The sequence below is a fragment of the Eschrichtius robustus genome, chromosome 5 (assembly GCF_028021215.1).
Source record: "Eschrichtius robustus isolate mEscRob2 chromosome 5, mEscRob2.pri, whole genome shotgun sequence".
Taxonomy (NCBI): domain Eukaryota; kingdom Metazoa; phylum Chordata; class Mammalia; order Artiodactyla; family Eschrichtiidae; genus Eschrichtius; species Eschrichtius robustus.
The window spans coordinates 23,916,670-23,934,663 of NC_090828.1; the positions used below are offsets into that span (position 1 = coordinate 23,916,670).

Here is a 17,994-nt window from a genome sequence, read left to right on the forward strand (position 1 = left end):
GACAGCAGGATTTACAAAGAACCACCAGTTAACCAATAAACCAACTTCTTTTCAAAGTTGACTAAGTAAGGTTCTAGTTGATCAGCCAATCTGAGTAATAACAGGATCTGAGATCACACAGCCAAATGCTGGCATGCCACAAGGAACTTAGGAAAAGGAACTGCAAGTTCTTTATCTAAAACTAGAAGGCATGTTTATAAGGAGCACAAAATTATTCAGTACAGAATTTAAGGATAACTTTTATTCAGGTAATTGAGACTATGCAACTAAAAATAAATAAATAAAACATGTTTTCTTCATGTTGGGCTTGAATTTATTTCTTTTGATCAAAAGTCACTTCAAAACATCACAGATAAAAATGTAATTATAAACTTGATCTTCAAAGTAACTTATAAATGTCAGTCTAGAAAAACATGTAATATATTCATTTATAAATTAGATTAAATACCAGGAGATAATTTCATAAGGAGTTATCTATAAACCATTATTTTGTTTTAATAGAGATGTCAAGGATAAATAAATAAAATCATAAACTCTTATGAGTAGAATGTAACATTTAGAGATTAACTGATGCAAGCATCAATTCAATGCACACTTCAACCTTTATGCCGGCTTATATTTATTGTTTTTCACAATCTTTATTCAATTTGACAGTTAGAATTCCTGAAATTATGGTAGTTTCACATCATCATATTTATATCTCATTGTATTCTTCTTAAAAGTTATATATATATGAAAAAATAATTTCTGATGTAAACAGAAATATATATTCTTTGAAAAAAATGCAGTAAGGAAAAAATGAAGAAATAATCACATTACACAGAATTACGTAAACATTTTGGTGTTTCACATATTTAACAGACATGATCTTATACTACATGTTTTTATTTCTTAACATTAATATTTTAATATGAACATTTTTTTATGTGTGATTTTTAAAGACTTTCTAGTATTGTATGATCAACTATATTGAAACATTCACTTGTGATTAAAGATTAAGACTGCTTGTATAGTTTTGTTACTATAAATATGAGTGCAATAAACATCCTTGTGCATAGACTCTCTAGGCATCACTGAGCATAACTGATATATGTTTCATATAAAATATTAGGAAAGGAACTACTGAATCAGGCTGAGAAAAAGTTTTTGAATATGAGAATGCTACACATTTCTTTTAAGCCTTAATCAATCAGAGAACACAATGAACAGTCATCTGGAAATACCAGAATGTTATTTTTATTAAAAATTCACCATTTTGCAGTCTTTCTATATTTTAGAGCTTCCCAACATTCTTTTCTAAGTCAACATTATTGAGGTATAATTTACATAAAATAAAATGCATACATTTTAAGTGTAGAGTTGAGTAAGTTTTGACAAAGATAAGTAGGCATATAACCAACCACCTATATCTTCAAATCAAGATATAGAACATTTGCACTACCTCCCAAATTATTATTTTCTTATCCTTTACATACCTTATATAGCATTATTTTACAAGGCTATAATTTGTTTTTATCAGTCACTTTCCTTTTAAGAAAATTAAGAAGAGGAAATCTTAACATTTACATTAACCAGAATTTAACATTTCTAAATCTCTGTACAGTATTCAGTTCTGCAGATCTAAGTTTCTTCTGGCTTACTTTTCTTTTGGCCCAAAGAAAATAGTTTAGTATTTCCTGTACTTTAGAATGGCTTGCAACAAAATCTCTCAGCTTCACTTGTATTGAAATGTTTATATTTCACTCTAATTTCTGAAGGATATTTTTATTGAATATAGAATTCTGAATTAAATTTTTCTACATTTTAAAGATGTCATTTCATTGTTTCTAGCCTCCAATATTTCTGATGAGAAATAAGCCTTTATTTGTAGTATTGTTTCCCTGTAGGTAACATGTTTTTTCTCTCTTGCTGATTTCAAGATTTTCCCACATAAATTTTAAGTATGATGCATCTAGGCATGATCTCTTTGTGTTTATAGTTAGCTGCTTTTTTTGGATCTGTGAGTATATGCTTTACATCAAGTTTGGAAAATTTTAGGTCATCTTTTAAATATTTTTATGCCCCATTCTCATTTTTTTTCCTTTGGGACTCCAATTACTTGTATGTTAAACAGGCAAATTTTCCTTCCTTTTTTTTCTCTCTCTTCTTTAGAATAGATGATTTTTATTGATGGCTCTTAAAATTCACTGACACTTCCATCATCTCCAATCTATTGTGAAGTATAAAATTTTGATTTTAGTTACTATATTTTTCAGTAAGAGATTTCTATTTCCTTTTTTTTTTTGAGTTTCCATTTATCTGCCAAGATTCTCTACCACTTCATTTATAATGTAATATTTTCCTTTAAGTGCTTGATCATATTAAAAAATAGTTGCTTTAGCATTTTTATCTGCTAAATACAACACCTGGGCCATCCGAATATAGGTTTCCATTTATTGTTTTTGTCTTGATTGTGGATCACATTTTCCAATTTCTATAACATAGCTAGAAAAATTTAATTATACACTGAGCAGTATGAAGGTAGATTATTAAAGACTCTGGACAATTATCTTCCTCTGAAAGGTACTGATTTCTGTTCTAGTAAGCAGTTTAATTTTTTGATGATCACCTTGAATTCCAGGCTTAATTTTATGCTCTGTTCGAGTGGATCCATGGAAAGCCCTAAATATTCCCCAAGGTTCTCTAACTTGGCAAAATTCAAACTCTAAACTCTGTTTCCCCTAGGAATCCTGTGTAAGCTTTCTTTTTCGTTTTATAGGGTGGGTACAGGATGGTTAATGTTAATATGGTGTCAACAAGGTGTTGAAGAGGTCTTTCCATCCAGGCCTGGCCAGAATGCCAATATATCCCATCACTGCTTGACAACTAGAATCCCTTGTCCCCTCTTTTTTTTTTTTTTTTTTTACTGGTTTTAATTTTTATTGGAGTATAGTTGATTTACAATGTTGTGTTAGTTTCAGGTGTACAGCAAAGTGAATCAGTTATATATATACATATATACACTCTTTTTTAGATTCTTTTCCCACATAGGCCATTACAGAGTACTGAGTAGAGTTCCCTGTGTCATACAGTAGGCCCTTATTAGTTATTTTATATATAGTAGTGTGTATATGTCAATCTCAATCTCCCAATTTATCGTCCCCCTCATACCCCCTGGTAACCATAAGTTTGTTTTCTACATCTGTAACTCTATTTGTGTTTTGTAGATAAGTTCATTTGTACCCTTTTTTTAGATTCCACATATAAGTGATATCATATGATATTTGTCTTTCTCTGTCTGACTTACTTCACTCAGTATGACAATCTCTAGAATAGCCAAAGGAATCTTGAGAAAGAAAAATGGAGCTGGAGGAATCAGGCTCCCTGACTTCAGACTATACTACAAAGCTACAGTAATCAAAACAGTATGGTACTGGCACAAAACAGAAATATAGATCACTGGTCCCCTCTTAATCCTAAAGAGCCTTTTCTCTCTGGCAAGTCTCAGGTAGTCTTGCATGTGTAGCCCAGCCATCAGCTAAGGACTCATAGTACACTCTCTCACAAACCAGGCCACTGTTCATTGCAGCACCCTCTTATCTGGTGCCCTTTCCTACAGATTCTAGATGCTTCAACAACTTATGAACTATAGTCTGCCTTTTCAGTTCAAACAGGACTGCCATGCTCTTCTTGACCTCCATCGCCATAGAGTTTGGTTTGGAAATTTTCCCGGACAAAAAGTCATGATGATGGTGAAGCTCAACTTACAAATTTTCCTTCTATCATTTGCCTTCTGTGACTTGTGATGTTTTCCAATGCCTAAAAATAGTTGCCTCAAATATAGGGTTGAAAAGTCACCCTATCAGCATTTTGAGTTCTGATAAGATTGAAAAATCACCAACCAATAATAAATTACAGTTTTATTATAGTTCACTTTTACCTCTAATTTCAGGAGCATGGAAAGTATGCCCTATTTCCATATGCTTCAGTGTTTCTTGAAGTCCAGAAATCTAAAAAGTAAAATCCAAAGATATGAGGTTATATACTAAATAACTCAAAAAATGGGTTAAAATGCAATGTTTAAATATTGATTACAAAATACAGAAAACATTAATTTCTCTTGGATTAATCCCTATGTATTTTAAAAATTTAGCCATTAATTGCAACAAAAGAAAACATAATTTTAAGTTTAAATTCAATTCCATGGCAAGTATTAAGTGTCTATTATGGGTAAACGTCTGAAACATTTATTTCACAGCATAGTTTCCTGAGACAACAATACTCGTTGCACACTTTTAATGATAATTATTGAGGTGTCTACTTTGAGAGAGTTTTCTCCTCTGTTGAAATTGCTTCACAACAGCCTAATTCATCTTTATGTCCATAAAAGATGAGGTAAGTATTACTTGAGAAGTAAAATATGAAGAGACTGTTGTTATCCTAAAACTCTTAACTCATTTTCCACCAACAAACTTACTCCTTGTTTTATTCAATTTGTTAGTTTGGTGGCATACCATTTACTGATATTTCCTGAACAACGGACTTAAGTTAAAATTTCAACCTTAAAAAGCTATCTCATCCCTTATATGATTATGCCAACACAAAATATCATCTATTTAATTATATACAGATACACACATTTTTCTACTATCATTGAGTAGCAACATTTCTTTATTAATGGAAAATATCAGATAATAATTTGTAATCTATGGATTAGTGCTCATGAAATGCCTGGGTGGGAAAAAAAGTGAAAATTTTATATCTATTCTTGGATGCCAAATGGATTATAAAATTTTTTAATGAATTTCTTATTTAGTATAGTGTAAAATTTACATAAAAGTTGCAAATGTGGTACAGAGAGTTCCTGTATACCCTGTTTCCCCTGTTAATGCCATGCATTACCATGGTACATCATCAGGCTCAACATCCAAACCAAATTTGGTTGGTGGTCCACCTATAGTTGCCCACAATAGTTCCTTTGTCCTTTGACATACTCCATTATCGTATTGGGTATTTCCTTCCTCCCTTCCTTCCTTCCTTCCTTCTTTCCTTCCTTCCTTCCTTCCTTGTTTTCTTTTTTACATTATGAACATTTCCTACTTTCTAGCACAACATGATGCCCCAAATGCTCACCCGGGCTCATCTTGTATTTTCCTTGCCCAGACTACACTCAGCCACTTCTCCAAGGAGCACTAACTACTTCCTCTTATTGGAGAATAGTATTAGAAATTGATATTGGGCACTGGGTATACTTGTTGCTACTGCAGTGTCATTACTCCTAGACCCTCTCAGCAGACAGACCTAGAAATACATACATATATATGTATGTATCTTTTAGAATTTATCCTAAATTGAACCCCATGATCCAAAAATGATAAAATGTAATCTATTATACACATATATACTAACAAATAAATTATATTTTATCTTTTTTGAAACATGGGGCTCTAATTCAGAACTTTGGACATTTTCAGTAATTTTGTAAAGCTGAAACTAATTAAATTATAGATGTTTCCATAAGACTTAAATAAATTTAAAAGTTGGGGACTTCCCTGGTGGCCCAGTGGTAAAGAATCCACCTTCCAAGGCATGGGACTCAGGTTTGATCCCCGGTCGGGGAACTAAGATCCCACATGTCTCGGGGAAACTAAGCCCGCGTGCCGCAACCAGAGAGCCCACGCACTCTGGAGCCTGGGCACCACAACTAGAGAGAAGCCCATGTGCCGCATCGAAGAGCCTGTGCACCGCAACGAAAGATCCCGTGGGCTGCAACAAAGATCCTATGTGTCACAACTAAGACTTGACACAGCCAAAAATAAATTAAATAAATAAATAAAACAAATATTTTTTAAAAATAAATAAAAGTTACATTGTTTATTATCTATCAAAAGAATTTGAAAACACATACTTATTAGATTTTTGTCATCTCACAGTATACTTTCGCTCTTATATACAAACTAAATAGCATTAAAAATTCTAAAATCTAACCCTTCTTCATGCAAAGTATTTGAGAAGTCTAGATGTTTAGAGAAACACAGTAAGCTAAATGGTCATTAAGATAAGGTTTTTAAGGAAATGACAATGAATGAGAGTCAGGACAATGAGGTGCAGATGTTAAGGATCTCACAGATGGTGTAGCAGAGGCCATGGAATAAGCAAGGTATATTAGGTTCACACTCAAAAGAACCACCCAGAACCATGTACCTAAACACCAGGAATATAACCAAACCAGTCACACTACATTAGAAAGTGAAGGCCGAAAGGATAGCATGTAGACTTCGGGCCAGTGGACACATAAGGGTCTCTTGTACCAGGAGCCATCTGGGAAGAGTGAGAAGAAAAGGATGCTATCTGAAGACAGAAAATTAACACTGACAGATATGTTTTAGCTAAACAATCAGTTAATATAACATTCAAACACCCTGTGTTAAACTCAAAGAGACTGTTTTAACCCAGAAAGATCTGGATAGTCTTTAATAGCAGGTTATGTTTTATTTTGCCTTCAGCAGGAGTAGGGGTTCAAAGACAAAATAAGTTGTAGATAATGAAGATACAGTTCTTTACACATCTGAATGGTAGTGTGTCAAATTCAACCCTTCCTCATAGAGAGAATGATTTTCATTTTTAAACACGTTTTCATTTTAGATACATATCAATCATAAGGCAAGTAATTTTATCTTCGTTTAATGAATGAGAAAAGAGACATATATGTAAAGTTACCTGAATGTTCACATGGCTACTTTGCAGCACAGCTGGGGCTGATTCCTATCACTCCTAATCCTTAGCTCTTGTAACTAAACCAGTGATGAGCAATCTGAAACCCAAAGACTGTATGTGGCCTAAATATGTCCTTAATATGGCCTTTGATCTAACCTCATGTTAGAGATAGGGGAACTGATGGCCATTCCAGGAAGATAACTTAGCCCTAATCACAATGATATTGACTGGAAGATCCAGTCCAGTGATAGATAGATGGCAGATGTAGAAATCAACAATCTGGAGGGGAGTGTAGGCACTTGCCATCATGGATGCCTGGAAGGCCCTGATATCCTTGAATATTGAAACTTAGTCTGAGTGGTCTGTCAGAGATGCCAAAGTATACGTGGTCACTTGGGAATGTATGGCCAGGGGACTGATGGATTCCTCCTGAGAGAAGAGTAATAGGGAGATGAGCATGAGAACAGGGGGAAAAGGAGAGTAAGATGAGGAGCAAAAGTCTAAAGGAGCAAAAGTCTAAGTTGGTTTGTGGCAGGAAAAGAAGCAGGAGCAACCTGAATCTAGCTCACAGTGTTCCAGGTTGTAGAATTGTGTCTCTTGTTGGGAGGCTATGGGGACAGGTTAGATGAAAAAGAGCAAAGAGATGAAATTCTGAAGGCTTGACAATACAGTACCATAAAAATGTAAACTATTATTAAACTATTTTTATGCAATATTACCATTAATGCAATTCATACATTCAAGAATACACAATTAAATTTCAAGCACAAAGAAACAAGGAGACAAGTGATGTTTTCATTTTAGTAGCTGAAGATTACACTCAAGAGAAGACAATATACAGTTGATTAAAGTAGTCTTAATAAAATCATTCACACTTTTGTAACCATCGTGCAAGCTTCTGTAGCTTCTGAAAGTTTGACCAAAAATTAAAATCTCCAGAAAACAATAAAAGAATGTTAAGCATAGTAGCAGTTTTATATTTTCTAATAAAGTGTTACATATTTTTAATGTGGTCAAGAAACATTTTGTTTCATTTTTCTTGAATTCTATACTAGAGATTCCTCACCACTACCCTAGGCCTAGGCCTATAAAAAAACCCTGTAAGAAGAATGAAAAAGGGTGTCAACAGCAAAAATGACTGAAAATTGGGTCAGTAACTAGGTGTTTCAAATATTCATTTGGGGGTGAATTGCATGGACTTTCTATTCATTAACCCATCTAAGTTTCACAACAATATTAAAAGATAGGTCATTGTGGCTATACTTTATGTATGAGAAATCTGAGTTTAAAGTGTTTAGGTAAGGTCCAGGTTTATAGCTGTCAAAGCTGGCATTTAAAACCCAGTTTACTTTGTTATAAAGCAGAAGCTAACACACTATTGTAAGGCAATTATACTTCAATAAAGATGTTTAAAAAAAAAAAAAAAAAAAAGACATGGAAAAAAAAAAAAAAAAAAAACCCAGTTTAAATGTTGTTATGTTTTAATGGCTGAGTTCTTCTCTGTAACTATATTTTAATAATCTCCTAAAAAGTTATATTTTAATTAAATAATTTTAATTCAATAATAATCTTTGTAGTTTTAAAATGGATAAAATACTTTTCCTGGATGTTTCCAAATTAATCTTTTTTACAGCATGACAATTGGGGGAAATCTTTTAAAATTTAACTCAGAAACAAAACCAATATTTCTAATAATGTTATAAAAAATAAATGGTTAAAAATCATTTTCAGGTAGCTTGGATGGTCTCTTTACCTGTCCCACTGCTCTGTCTCTTTCCAAAGAGGTCAGCATTTTCTGCTTCAGTAAAGCGTGGTGCTTCTCATATAATACTCTTATAGTTGGTTCATAAGATGCGTAATGTAACTTCAACCTATGAAAAATAAAGGGCATCTTAAAGGGTAATTGAGTTAAATCAGTGATTTCCATCTAACATCTAAATCTTTTTTTCTATTTTTTTGCATTGGAATAAGAAATGAATTAACCATATAAAGGTCAACACAACAGAGCCAAGAAGTGCAAGAAGTATTATTTGGCATGCAACTTCCCTGCAACCTAGGTGGAGGTGGGAAAATCACATTTCTCTTGAGTTAACTAGTTCTCTGTTTCCTTTTGCTGTATTCAAGTATGCACCCAGAAGTTGCTGCTATTCATTGACAGAAAACAAAATCGCAGTTTCTTTAATTCAGAAACAATTTTCAAAAAGACAATTGTCAAAAAGAAAATAGATGATTAAACAGAAAGGGTGTCATTCACATCAAAATTAAGGATGGTCTTGAAAACAAGTATGAATAACCTCATATTAAGAAAATTAAGTATAAAATATTTTGATATCTTAATTCATCTCAATGTATGATGTAAATTTTAAGAATCTGTTTTATTTGAAAATGTTTTCAAAATATTTTTTTGTTTTTATGAAGTGTGATTTACATGGAGTGAAATATATAGATCTTAAGTATTACAGTTCAGAGTTTTCATGCATGCCCAGGTAGTCCACATTGTTATCAAAATATAGAGCATTTCTAACATTTCAGGAGATTCTAGACCTTCATATACTTGGAATAATAGAATATGTTCTCTTCAGAAACTGGCTTATTTCACTCAGCTTAATTTTTTTTTTAGATCCTTCCATGTTGTTGTATATATCAGTAATTCATTCCTTTTTATTGTACTATTCCTTTGTATGTATACTCTACAATGTGTTTATCCAATATTATGCTGATGAAGAACTGAGTTGTTTTCACTTTGGGGCTATTATGAATAAAGTTTCTACGAAAATTCTTATATGTCATATAAGATATTTTTGGTTATATACCCTCATTTCTCTTAGAAACCATACCTAGGAGTTGAATTGCTGGGTCGTAATTTATACTTCCAACAGCAATATATGAGACTCCTGGTTACTTCACCTCTTTGGCAACATTTGGTGATAATTAGTATATCTAGGGTTTGACAATTTTATTATAAATTTTGTCAGTTTTGTTATATTTTTATATAACCAATATATGATTTTGTTGAATTTGTATTATGTTTATACCTTTGCTAGTTTATTGGTTTCTGATCTTTTTCTTTCTTTGTATTTAATTGTTCTTTTTTGAGCTTCTAAGGTACAAGATTAGACCATTGGTTTAAATTTTTCTTCTTTTCTAATATAAGCTATCAATTTCACTTTATGCACTGCTTTGGCTGAATCCCACAAATTTTAATGTTACATTTTAAATCATTCAGTTCCAAATATTTTCTCATTTCCTTCTTTGATTCATGGGTGATTTAGAAATATGTTACTTAATTTCCAGGTATTTGGAAACTTTCCAGAGCTTTTTGTCATTGATTTTTAATTTAATTTGATTGAGGTCAGAGATACTTTGTATGGATATCAATTGTTTGAAATTTAAAGAGATTTGTTTTATGGCTCAGCATACCACCTATTTTGGTGAGCATTCCATAGGAACTTGAAAAGTCCAAAGTATTGACAGAATTCAAGAAATGTCAATTATGCACAATTAATTTGTCCTGTTCTGTCAACTTGAGAATTTTTGCCTATTTTTCTAATAATTGCTACAAGAGGAATGTTAAAATCTCCAATTATAACTATGGAAATATCTATTTTTCCTTTCTGCTTTATCAGGTTTTGCTTCATATATTTTCAAGTCTTATATTAGAATCATGCATATTATATCTTTCTGATGAACTGACTCTCATCAATATGAAATGACTTCTTTTTCTCTGGTTCTCAGGATGTCCCTGACAATGTTGTTTCTATAGCGCTCCTCCTCAGGCCATATGGGCTTGCAGAGGTGGCCCTCCTGCCCTAGAAAGAGCTAACACTTCAGCTGTGCTGCAAGCTGCTGCAGAGGCCTTTTGAAGTTTACCTTTAAGCTTTTTATAGGGCAAGTCTAAAATAGTTCCTTCTCCAAGACTAGAATAGCTCAGCTCCTATGGCAGGGTTTATCTAGGGTCTTAACTGAGTGCTCGGAGTATTCAGTGAGCTTTCTCCATCGTAGCTGGTCAGAACTCCTACATCTGCAATCTCTGGAATCTCCATTTGGCACACAGTTGCCCAGGAGCTGTTCTTTGCAGGCTTCATGTCCTCTTACCATGTACTTCCACAACTTAGTATCTGGTCAAAGACTAAAAGGAACCACTACAGATATTTCTCAAGTACCTTTTCATGTACCTCCCTCCTTTTGCGCACCCTGTCCTGCAAATTCTAGCTCTCTCAGCAGCCCTGAACTCTGACCTCTGCCTTGTGAGCTCGTCAAGACTACCGTGGTCTGCTTGGGTCCCACCTTGTCATACTATTTTCTGCAAAGTGCCTCCAGACAGAAATCTGGGCTGATCATGCTGCTCACTTTGTGTATTTCCCTCCTCTTGGACATCCCAGTTCTACTCTAAAAAACAATACCAAAAATTCTGTCCAGTTTTGTAGTTCGTTACAGTGGACAGCTAGTCCAGTACCAGCTGGAGAGCTAGCTTTATACCAGTTATTCTGATATGACTCAAAGTAGAAGTCCCCCAAAATAATTTTACATTTGTTTTTATTAAAAAATTAAAACAGTAGTCCTCATTTTATAAAATATTTTCATGAATATATTTATGAAAGCCATTGATTTATAAATCATATTTCTCAACATAATTTTGATTATACTTCATTAATGACAGTAATAAAACCTAAGCATTAAAGTTATGATATATATTTATATTATATTATATATAATATGTATTTTATATATAATATATACTTAGTGTGTATTAATTCAGTCACACTCAGCAAAGCAAGAGAGAGTAAGAAAATAAAAGATATAAGTAGTATATATAATTTCATCCCCTATTCTACTTAATGTACTTAGCATATATACATTTTGCTATATACTATACACTTCTAGGGACATTTATACATTTGTAAACACATATTCAGGTACAGAGTTATATACACAAAACATTGTGTGCTGAGTTTGTGGGCAATTGAAGTATAAACATTATTGATGATTTTGGCATCTACTCATTCATGAGACATGACTGGATTATCCTCTGTGCAAAGAACTAGCAACACATAAATACCAATAAGATATAACAAGGAAACAACATTCACAGAAATCTTCTGTTTAATCAGACTGAAAGAGTGTGACTGTTTTATAAATTCCATAAGAACCTCATAATTTATCCACTTATCAGTTCTAATTGTTGGTATTAAAAATTCTGAAAATAAGTGCATTCATAATAAGTCACTCATGTTAAACAGGAAATTCTGAAAAATTGACAGGTAAAAGCAACAAATTACAACTTAGTTGAACAATTTAGAGAAAACATTAAGGCTAATTTTTGTGGTTTATGATAAAAAGACACATCATTGAAATGTTTGGGTAAAATATGACACACAGAACCCAGACCCTAACTTATCCTGGAATCAAAAACCCTCTTCTCTATAGCTGATTTATTATGCAATGGCGCAATTACAAGATAAGGTGTTCACTGCTGACTGATTAACTTCACTGGTGACTGATTAACTTCATGACTAGTTTTTCTGTGACTCTCAGGTCATCAACGAAATTTTGTTTTAGGTCCTTAGAAAAAATATATTAGTGATTTATCCAGATGGTCCAATGGAGACATTATTCTTACTGATTAAATATGGAAATAAAGGCTATCTGAATATACACTAATAATATAACAGTAGTTATATTCCAATGTAATGTGGATTTCTTCACTGGGGCCCCTAAGGATTACAAAAAGTATAATCTGAAAATGCTGAATTTTTACATGAAATAAATTATAATAGTATTCTCTTTAAACATTCTAGGAAATTTAACAAGTATGATATATTTTACACATAGGCTAGAAGTCTCAAAAAAATAATTTAAAACAAAAACTCAAACAACAATTTACCATGAATAGAACATCAGCAACCGTGAACAATCATATTTCAGCTGCCACAGCTGGATACAAAGGTGCTCTGAGACTGTCATCAACCCAAGTAACTGAAGTACTGAAGCCTGCTTGTATCAGCACAGAGGGTGAGAATGGACTCAAACCTGAGACCTTTCCCATGAAGAATATATTGTGATTCAAACTCACGTATGTGTATGTGTATGTATGCATGCACGCACACACACACACACACACAACTACTAAAATACCTTTGGGCTTTTCCTCTGGGCAAATGGGTACCTCACCCTGATGAAGGCACATCAATTAGTTATCTTTGTACAAGAAAAAGCTTCGCTACCTTTATAGACTTCTACGTGACTTCAGAAGAGCCACAGGCCTCTTTATTGTCCTGAGAGTAGAATAATTCCCAAATATAAAAGATATAAAATTAATTCCCAAATATTAAAATATAAATTTTTTTAAAACAAAATACAATATACAGTTCTAAAAAGAGACCTGTATAAAAATGCAAAAGGGAAATCTACATGAAATAGTATATATTTAGCACATACTTTCAATGTTAGGGTATGTGCAGAGTACTTACTATCTATTATGTTCCAGACACTATATTAGGTACTTTTCTTATGAGAATTTTTACAGATAAGAAACAGAATTACAATGAGCACACAAAGGTAAGTAGTGGAGCCAGGCTTCCAATGTTTAATTGACTCCAAAATCCAAGCTCTTTCCATTACATTGTACTACTTCTCAATTAATGTTTTTGTTAAGAGGAAAACAAATCATTTCAAAGATTTTTTTCTGAATTTTTCTAGACTTGGAACAATTTTATGAACCAAAAAAATAATTTAGACCAAAATATGAAACCAAAAGCATTGATTAAAGTCAGTGAATAAACACTCTCAAGGCCTTTTTGTCAAGTTAATGCAATCTCTCTGTCATTAAACTGGTGTTTGATTTCTATAGAGATTCAACTAAGAAAAATCAGAAAAACGTTAATTTCTAATATATTGCTAAGTTAGAAAGTACATTTATTCTTTCGAGACAGCCTATAATTAAGAAATCATAATAGCCATAATGACCATAATCACTACAAAAGACAGCAATTATCCTGACCACCCCTAAGCTATGTTGTTCAATACAGCAGCCACTAGCCAAATGTGGCTATTTAAATTTAAACTTAAATTAATTAAAATTAAATAAAATCAGCAACTGAATTCATCAGTTGTACTAGCCACACTGTAAGTGCTTAGTAGAGGATGTGACTAACGGCTATCATATGGGGGAGTGCAGATATAAAATATTTATAATATTACAGAAAGTTCTATTGGGCAGCACTGCCCTAGAACAAGCAAAGGAGAATTTTAGTTAGAGATTATAAATTATTTTCTTATTTGGCGGGGGGGGGGGTGGGGGGGGTGGGTCAGGGAGAGGAAGAGGGCAGAGGGAAGTGAATCTGAGTATCATTAGAGTAATTTCTAAAAGCCTTAGGATAAATTCAAGGTTATGTAGTATATGGCCCCCTCCACCTCGCCCTTGTCAAGCTGCTTCTGCACTTTGCTCTCCATGCTTACAATTTGGCGAACATGTCATGCTCCTCCAGTGACTTGGTGCCTTTGCACAGGATGCTGACCCCACTCTCTCACTCTGTTAACTCATACTTTAGAATGCATTTCCTTTAGAAATAGGTCCCTGAACCATCTCACTCTCCAATCTGGTTGGGGTGACCACCTCTTGGCTTGCATAAAAACAATGCAGTATATTACACTATATTTCCGTTTAACTCTTCCCCCATCACACATCTTAATAGTCTCTGGGAACCTTGACAGCAAGGACCTAAACTTGCTCATCTTCGTATCAAACACATGGCACACAGTAGATGCTCAATAAATGCTGAATGAATAGATTTACCTGGAACCTTCTTCTATGGCCAAATGGCTTAACACAAATTAAATAGTTCTTTAATAAATATGCCAACAAATACTAGCAGCTTACCCTTTGAGGTCATTAATTAATTTGTCTTTCTCCTGGACTGTTCTCTTGTGGTGCATTCGATGAAAATCACGTTCTTTCTGAGTTTTCAGCAGATCTTCTCTAGCCTTGCTGAAAAATAAAAATAATAACAACTTTAAAAATCACTGCTAATTCTTTTCTGAAAAAATTATTTACTTATCAGTTCAAATCCAGTACTAAGCAATTCAAAAGATTATTGAAAAGCAAAGATTCCATTATAATTCTCATTGAAATATCCCAACCAACATAACATATATGGGGGTGGGGAATGAACAGGCTAAAACCTGTAGTTTAAAAAATATCATTTATTCACATTTCATTTAAATAAAGGAAAATTAAAGGTATGCTGCCACAATAACACATAATCCATCTATTTTCAAAGACAATTTGTTTATAAAATTGAAATACATATAAAATAGGATAATTCAAAATAATTACAAATAAAGGAAAAGACTTCACAAAATTTAATTCTGAACTTGCTTGAATATATGGTTAAGTGGGCTACTTAGTTCTGATAATTGAAAAAAAGAAAGCGTATAAATTCTAGAAAACCAAGATTTCATTCTGGTAAGGCATGTGAAAAATATACACCACCTACAGATCATATTACTAAAATAATTGGTAACTTAATGAGAAAAGTCTTCAATATCAGTGTTGTGATACAGAAGCATTCTTCAACTGGATATATCTTCTGTAGATCCCTGGCATAAAGCAAGCGAGAGTATTCTTTCTCAGCCCAAGTCGTATGTGAAAAAATTAATGGGAATGTTTCCCCCACCTCTACAATGTAAGTTAGTTTCAATGTAATAATGTAAAATATAATTTATAATGTAAAAGTGGTTATCTAACAGTCTTAGTTAACTGACAAAGTGCTACTGCACTGAGATTCTAACATTCTGAAAAATGGATGGACTAAATTAGAGTACTGACAGCTCGCAAAAAGATGAGAATGGAATAAATCTGCCTCTCATATTTCAAAATTCAGATTATATGAAATAAATGCATGCAATAGATTTCTGCTTTAGGAGCTATGTCAGAGCAATCATTGAGGAATGGTGGCTGGGATACTGCCAGAGCAGTGGTATGAGTTTAGGTTTTCAGACTTCTGATGGCACATATTATGATCAGTGAGACTTCTTGCTGCAAGATCAAGCCACACATAGCATATGGTGAAAGTGTCTTTTCCATTCTTCCAAGTTTCTTTCTTTCTCCCCTACTATCTCCCACTTATTTTGGATGACCTGTATTGTTCTTCATTCTACTGTCAATGTTGTAGTTTTGACATGTAAATAAACATTGTGTCACAGTACTTCATGGTCTAACCATCTAACCCTCAACTTCATTTCCATGCCAACAATCTTGAAGGCACAAGAAAATGTTGATTAAAATATTGAGACTTGAAAAATCATCTGTGGAATATTCCAACTATTAGATAAACAAACAGTTTATTCTTTCCAGGTTTTAACTCTGTGTGTATGTGTGAGAGAAGATGGACCAAACAAAAGAGAGAACCCCTCTGCCACCAAAATGTGCCTAATGAGTAGAGAAGTGAGTGAAAAGGAGGAGAGAGTTTAAGTAGAATGACTAGAAAAGATAAATGGCTGAGTTGGCATTTTGTTGTGAAAACACAAGAACATCACTTGAATTCACATTCACTTACAAGAAAAGTATGTAAAGTGTCTTATATACTATCTTGCACATAGAAAATATTCAATAAATGTTACTGTAATCACCATCATCATCATCATCATATTACTATTTAGTATAGCAGAACAGATATATTCAGTTCCTCACACAGCTACACTTATCTACCTAAAATAGGGGGCATGCCACTAGGTAAATATCCTCTAAGGGATCAAAAATATCAGGATACATGATTATTAGTAACACTGATCTTTATGTATATCTTTATAAAAGAATTTAAACTTTATGAACATCTATTTTGAGTCTACTAAAACTCCATTTTGAGTCTACAACAACTTGATGAATTACTTCATGAGCTTATATTTTATTTATCTTATCTGAAATGTAAACCAATAATAGGTTAAAAAAAACTTAGAAAAACAATATTGCAGAGTTTCTTAAGCAGAACCACAAATGTGCAGCACTGCATCAACTCACTTTTTAAATATACACTTAAAGTCCTATTTGTACTCATCCCAGGAAAGAAAGCATAGGAACTGATTGAAGTATTGGACTTTATAAAGTTTTTCTGACCATTAAACTGGTTTTCAGAGACTTGCTTTCTGTTTGCACAAATGAAGTCTACTCAGTGAAACAATTTAAATTCATTTCATGGTGATGCTTCTCCTATTATGACCTTCCTGCTGCCCATTTGCTTAATAAAAGGAAAATAAAAGTTGTACTAAAAAATAAAGTTTGAAATATTCATATAAGCAATTAATATTTAAACTATATAGTATTTTCTCATTATATTAGTAGAGCATTGTTGTGTTTAAGAAAAACTTTTATTAAGACAGACACCAAATATATAAATTCTATTTCAAGTACAATGAAGTAAGTTATTCAGTGAAACATTCTATTTAGATTCGTATATCATAAAGAACACACTACTAAATGCTTTTCCTTAATGAGATGACAGAGTGACTAACTTCCCCATTTCAGGAAAGCAGCATAACAAAATATATAATTAAATTATAAAATATCAAGATACTCATATTTTTTCGTACTATAAAAGCACTGTCCCCAAAACTCCATGTTTAACGTATTAACGTAATTTAATAATGTAGCCTAAAAAATTATTTTTAACTGAATGCTCCAAGTAAAATAATTTTTATTAACTGAATAGTTTTTACTAAGCTTTTAATAATAGATTTATTGAGTTATTCTGTTATCATAATTTGGCAAAAGTTATCATATAAACATTTTCTTGTTTACATGCACCAATCAAAGTAGGCCATCTTTGTCATGTATTTTTTCGTGTGCAAACTTGAATCAAAGTAATTTCTGATAACAGTACTATATAATTACCAACTATTTCATTCTCTTCAATTGGTTATAAATAAATTAGTTTAACCCACTACAATTATTATTGGAATAATTGTCAGATAGCCAAAATACTACTCAGCTAGATTAGATGCAAACTTTCATTATATTCTTAACCAAAAAAGAAAGGGGTATACCCATGTCTGGAAAAAAATACCTTCTTAATTTAACAAGCAATTACCTAAACACTAAAGCATGAAATTTTATGGGCCTCATTATTATCTTTATCCACAATGTGTGTTTCTGAAAGTCATTAAATTAAATGTGTCTTTGGAAATGCTGGGTACTCTTTGACCTTTCATAGAAGTGAATTTTGTAAGTGAAATTAGGGCCTATTAGTAAAGCACCTAATTTTTTCTCAGTATTAACAGCCATTTAATTTTCGTTATGCCTAT

General features: G+C 32.7%; 1 protein-coding gene across 1 annotated transcript in view; it reads right to left on the bottom strand.

Moving 5' to 3' along the window:
* The window catches only part of SPAG16 (sperm associated antigen 16), an 894,878-nt gene that overhangs the window by 832,722 nt on the left and 44,162 nt on the right, over positions 1–17,994 (bottom strand). Inside the window, exons 6-8 of the mRNA XM_068543791.1 lie at positions 14,576–14,683; positions 8,450–8,567; positions 3,920–3,989 (exon numbers count right to left, since the gene is read on the bottom strand). Of these exons, the coding sequence (XP_068399892.1) occupies positions 3,920–3,989; positions 8,450–8,567; positions 14,576–14,683 (296 nt within the window). The remainder of the gene's footprint in view (positions 1–3,919; positions 3,990–8,449; positions 8,568–14,575; positions 14,684–17,994) is intronic.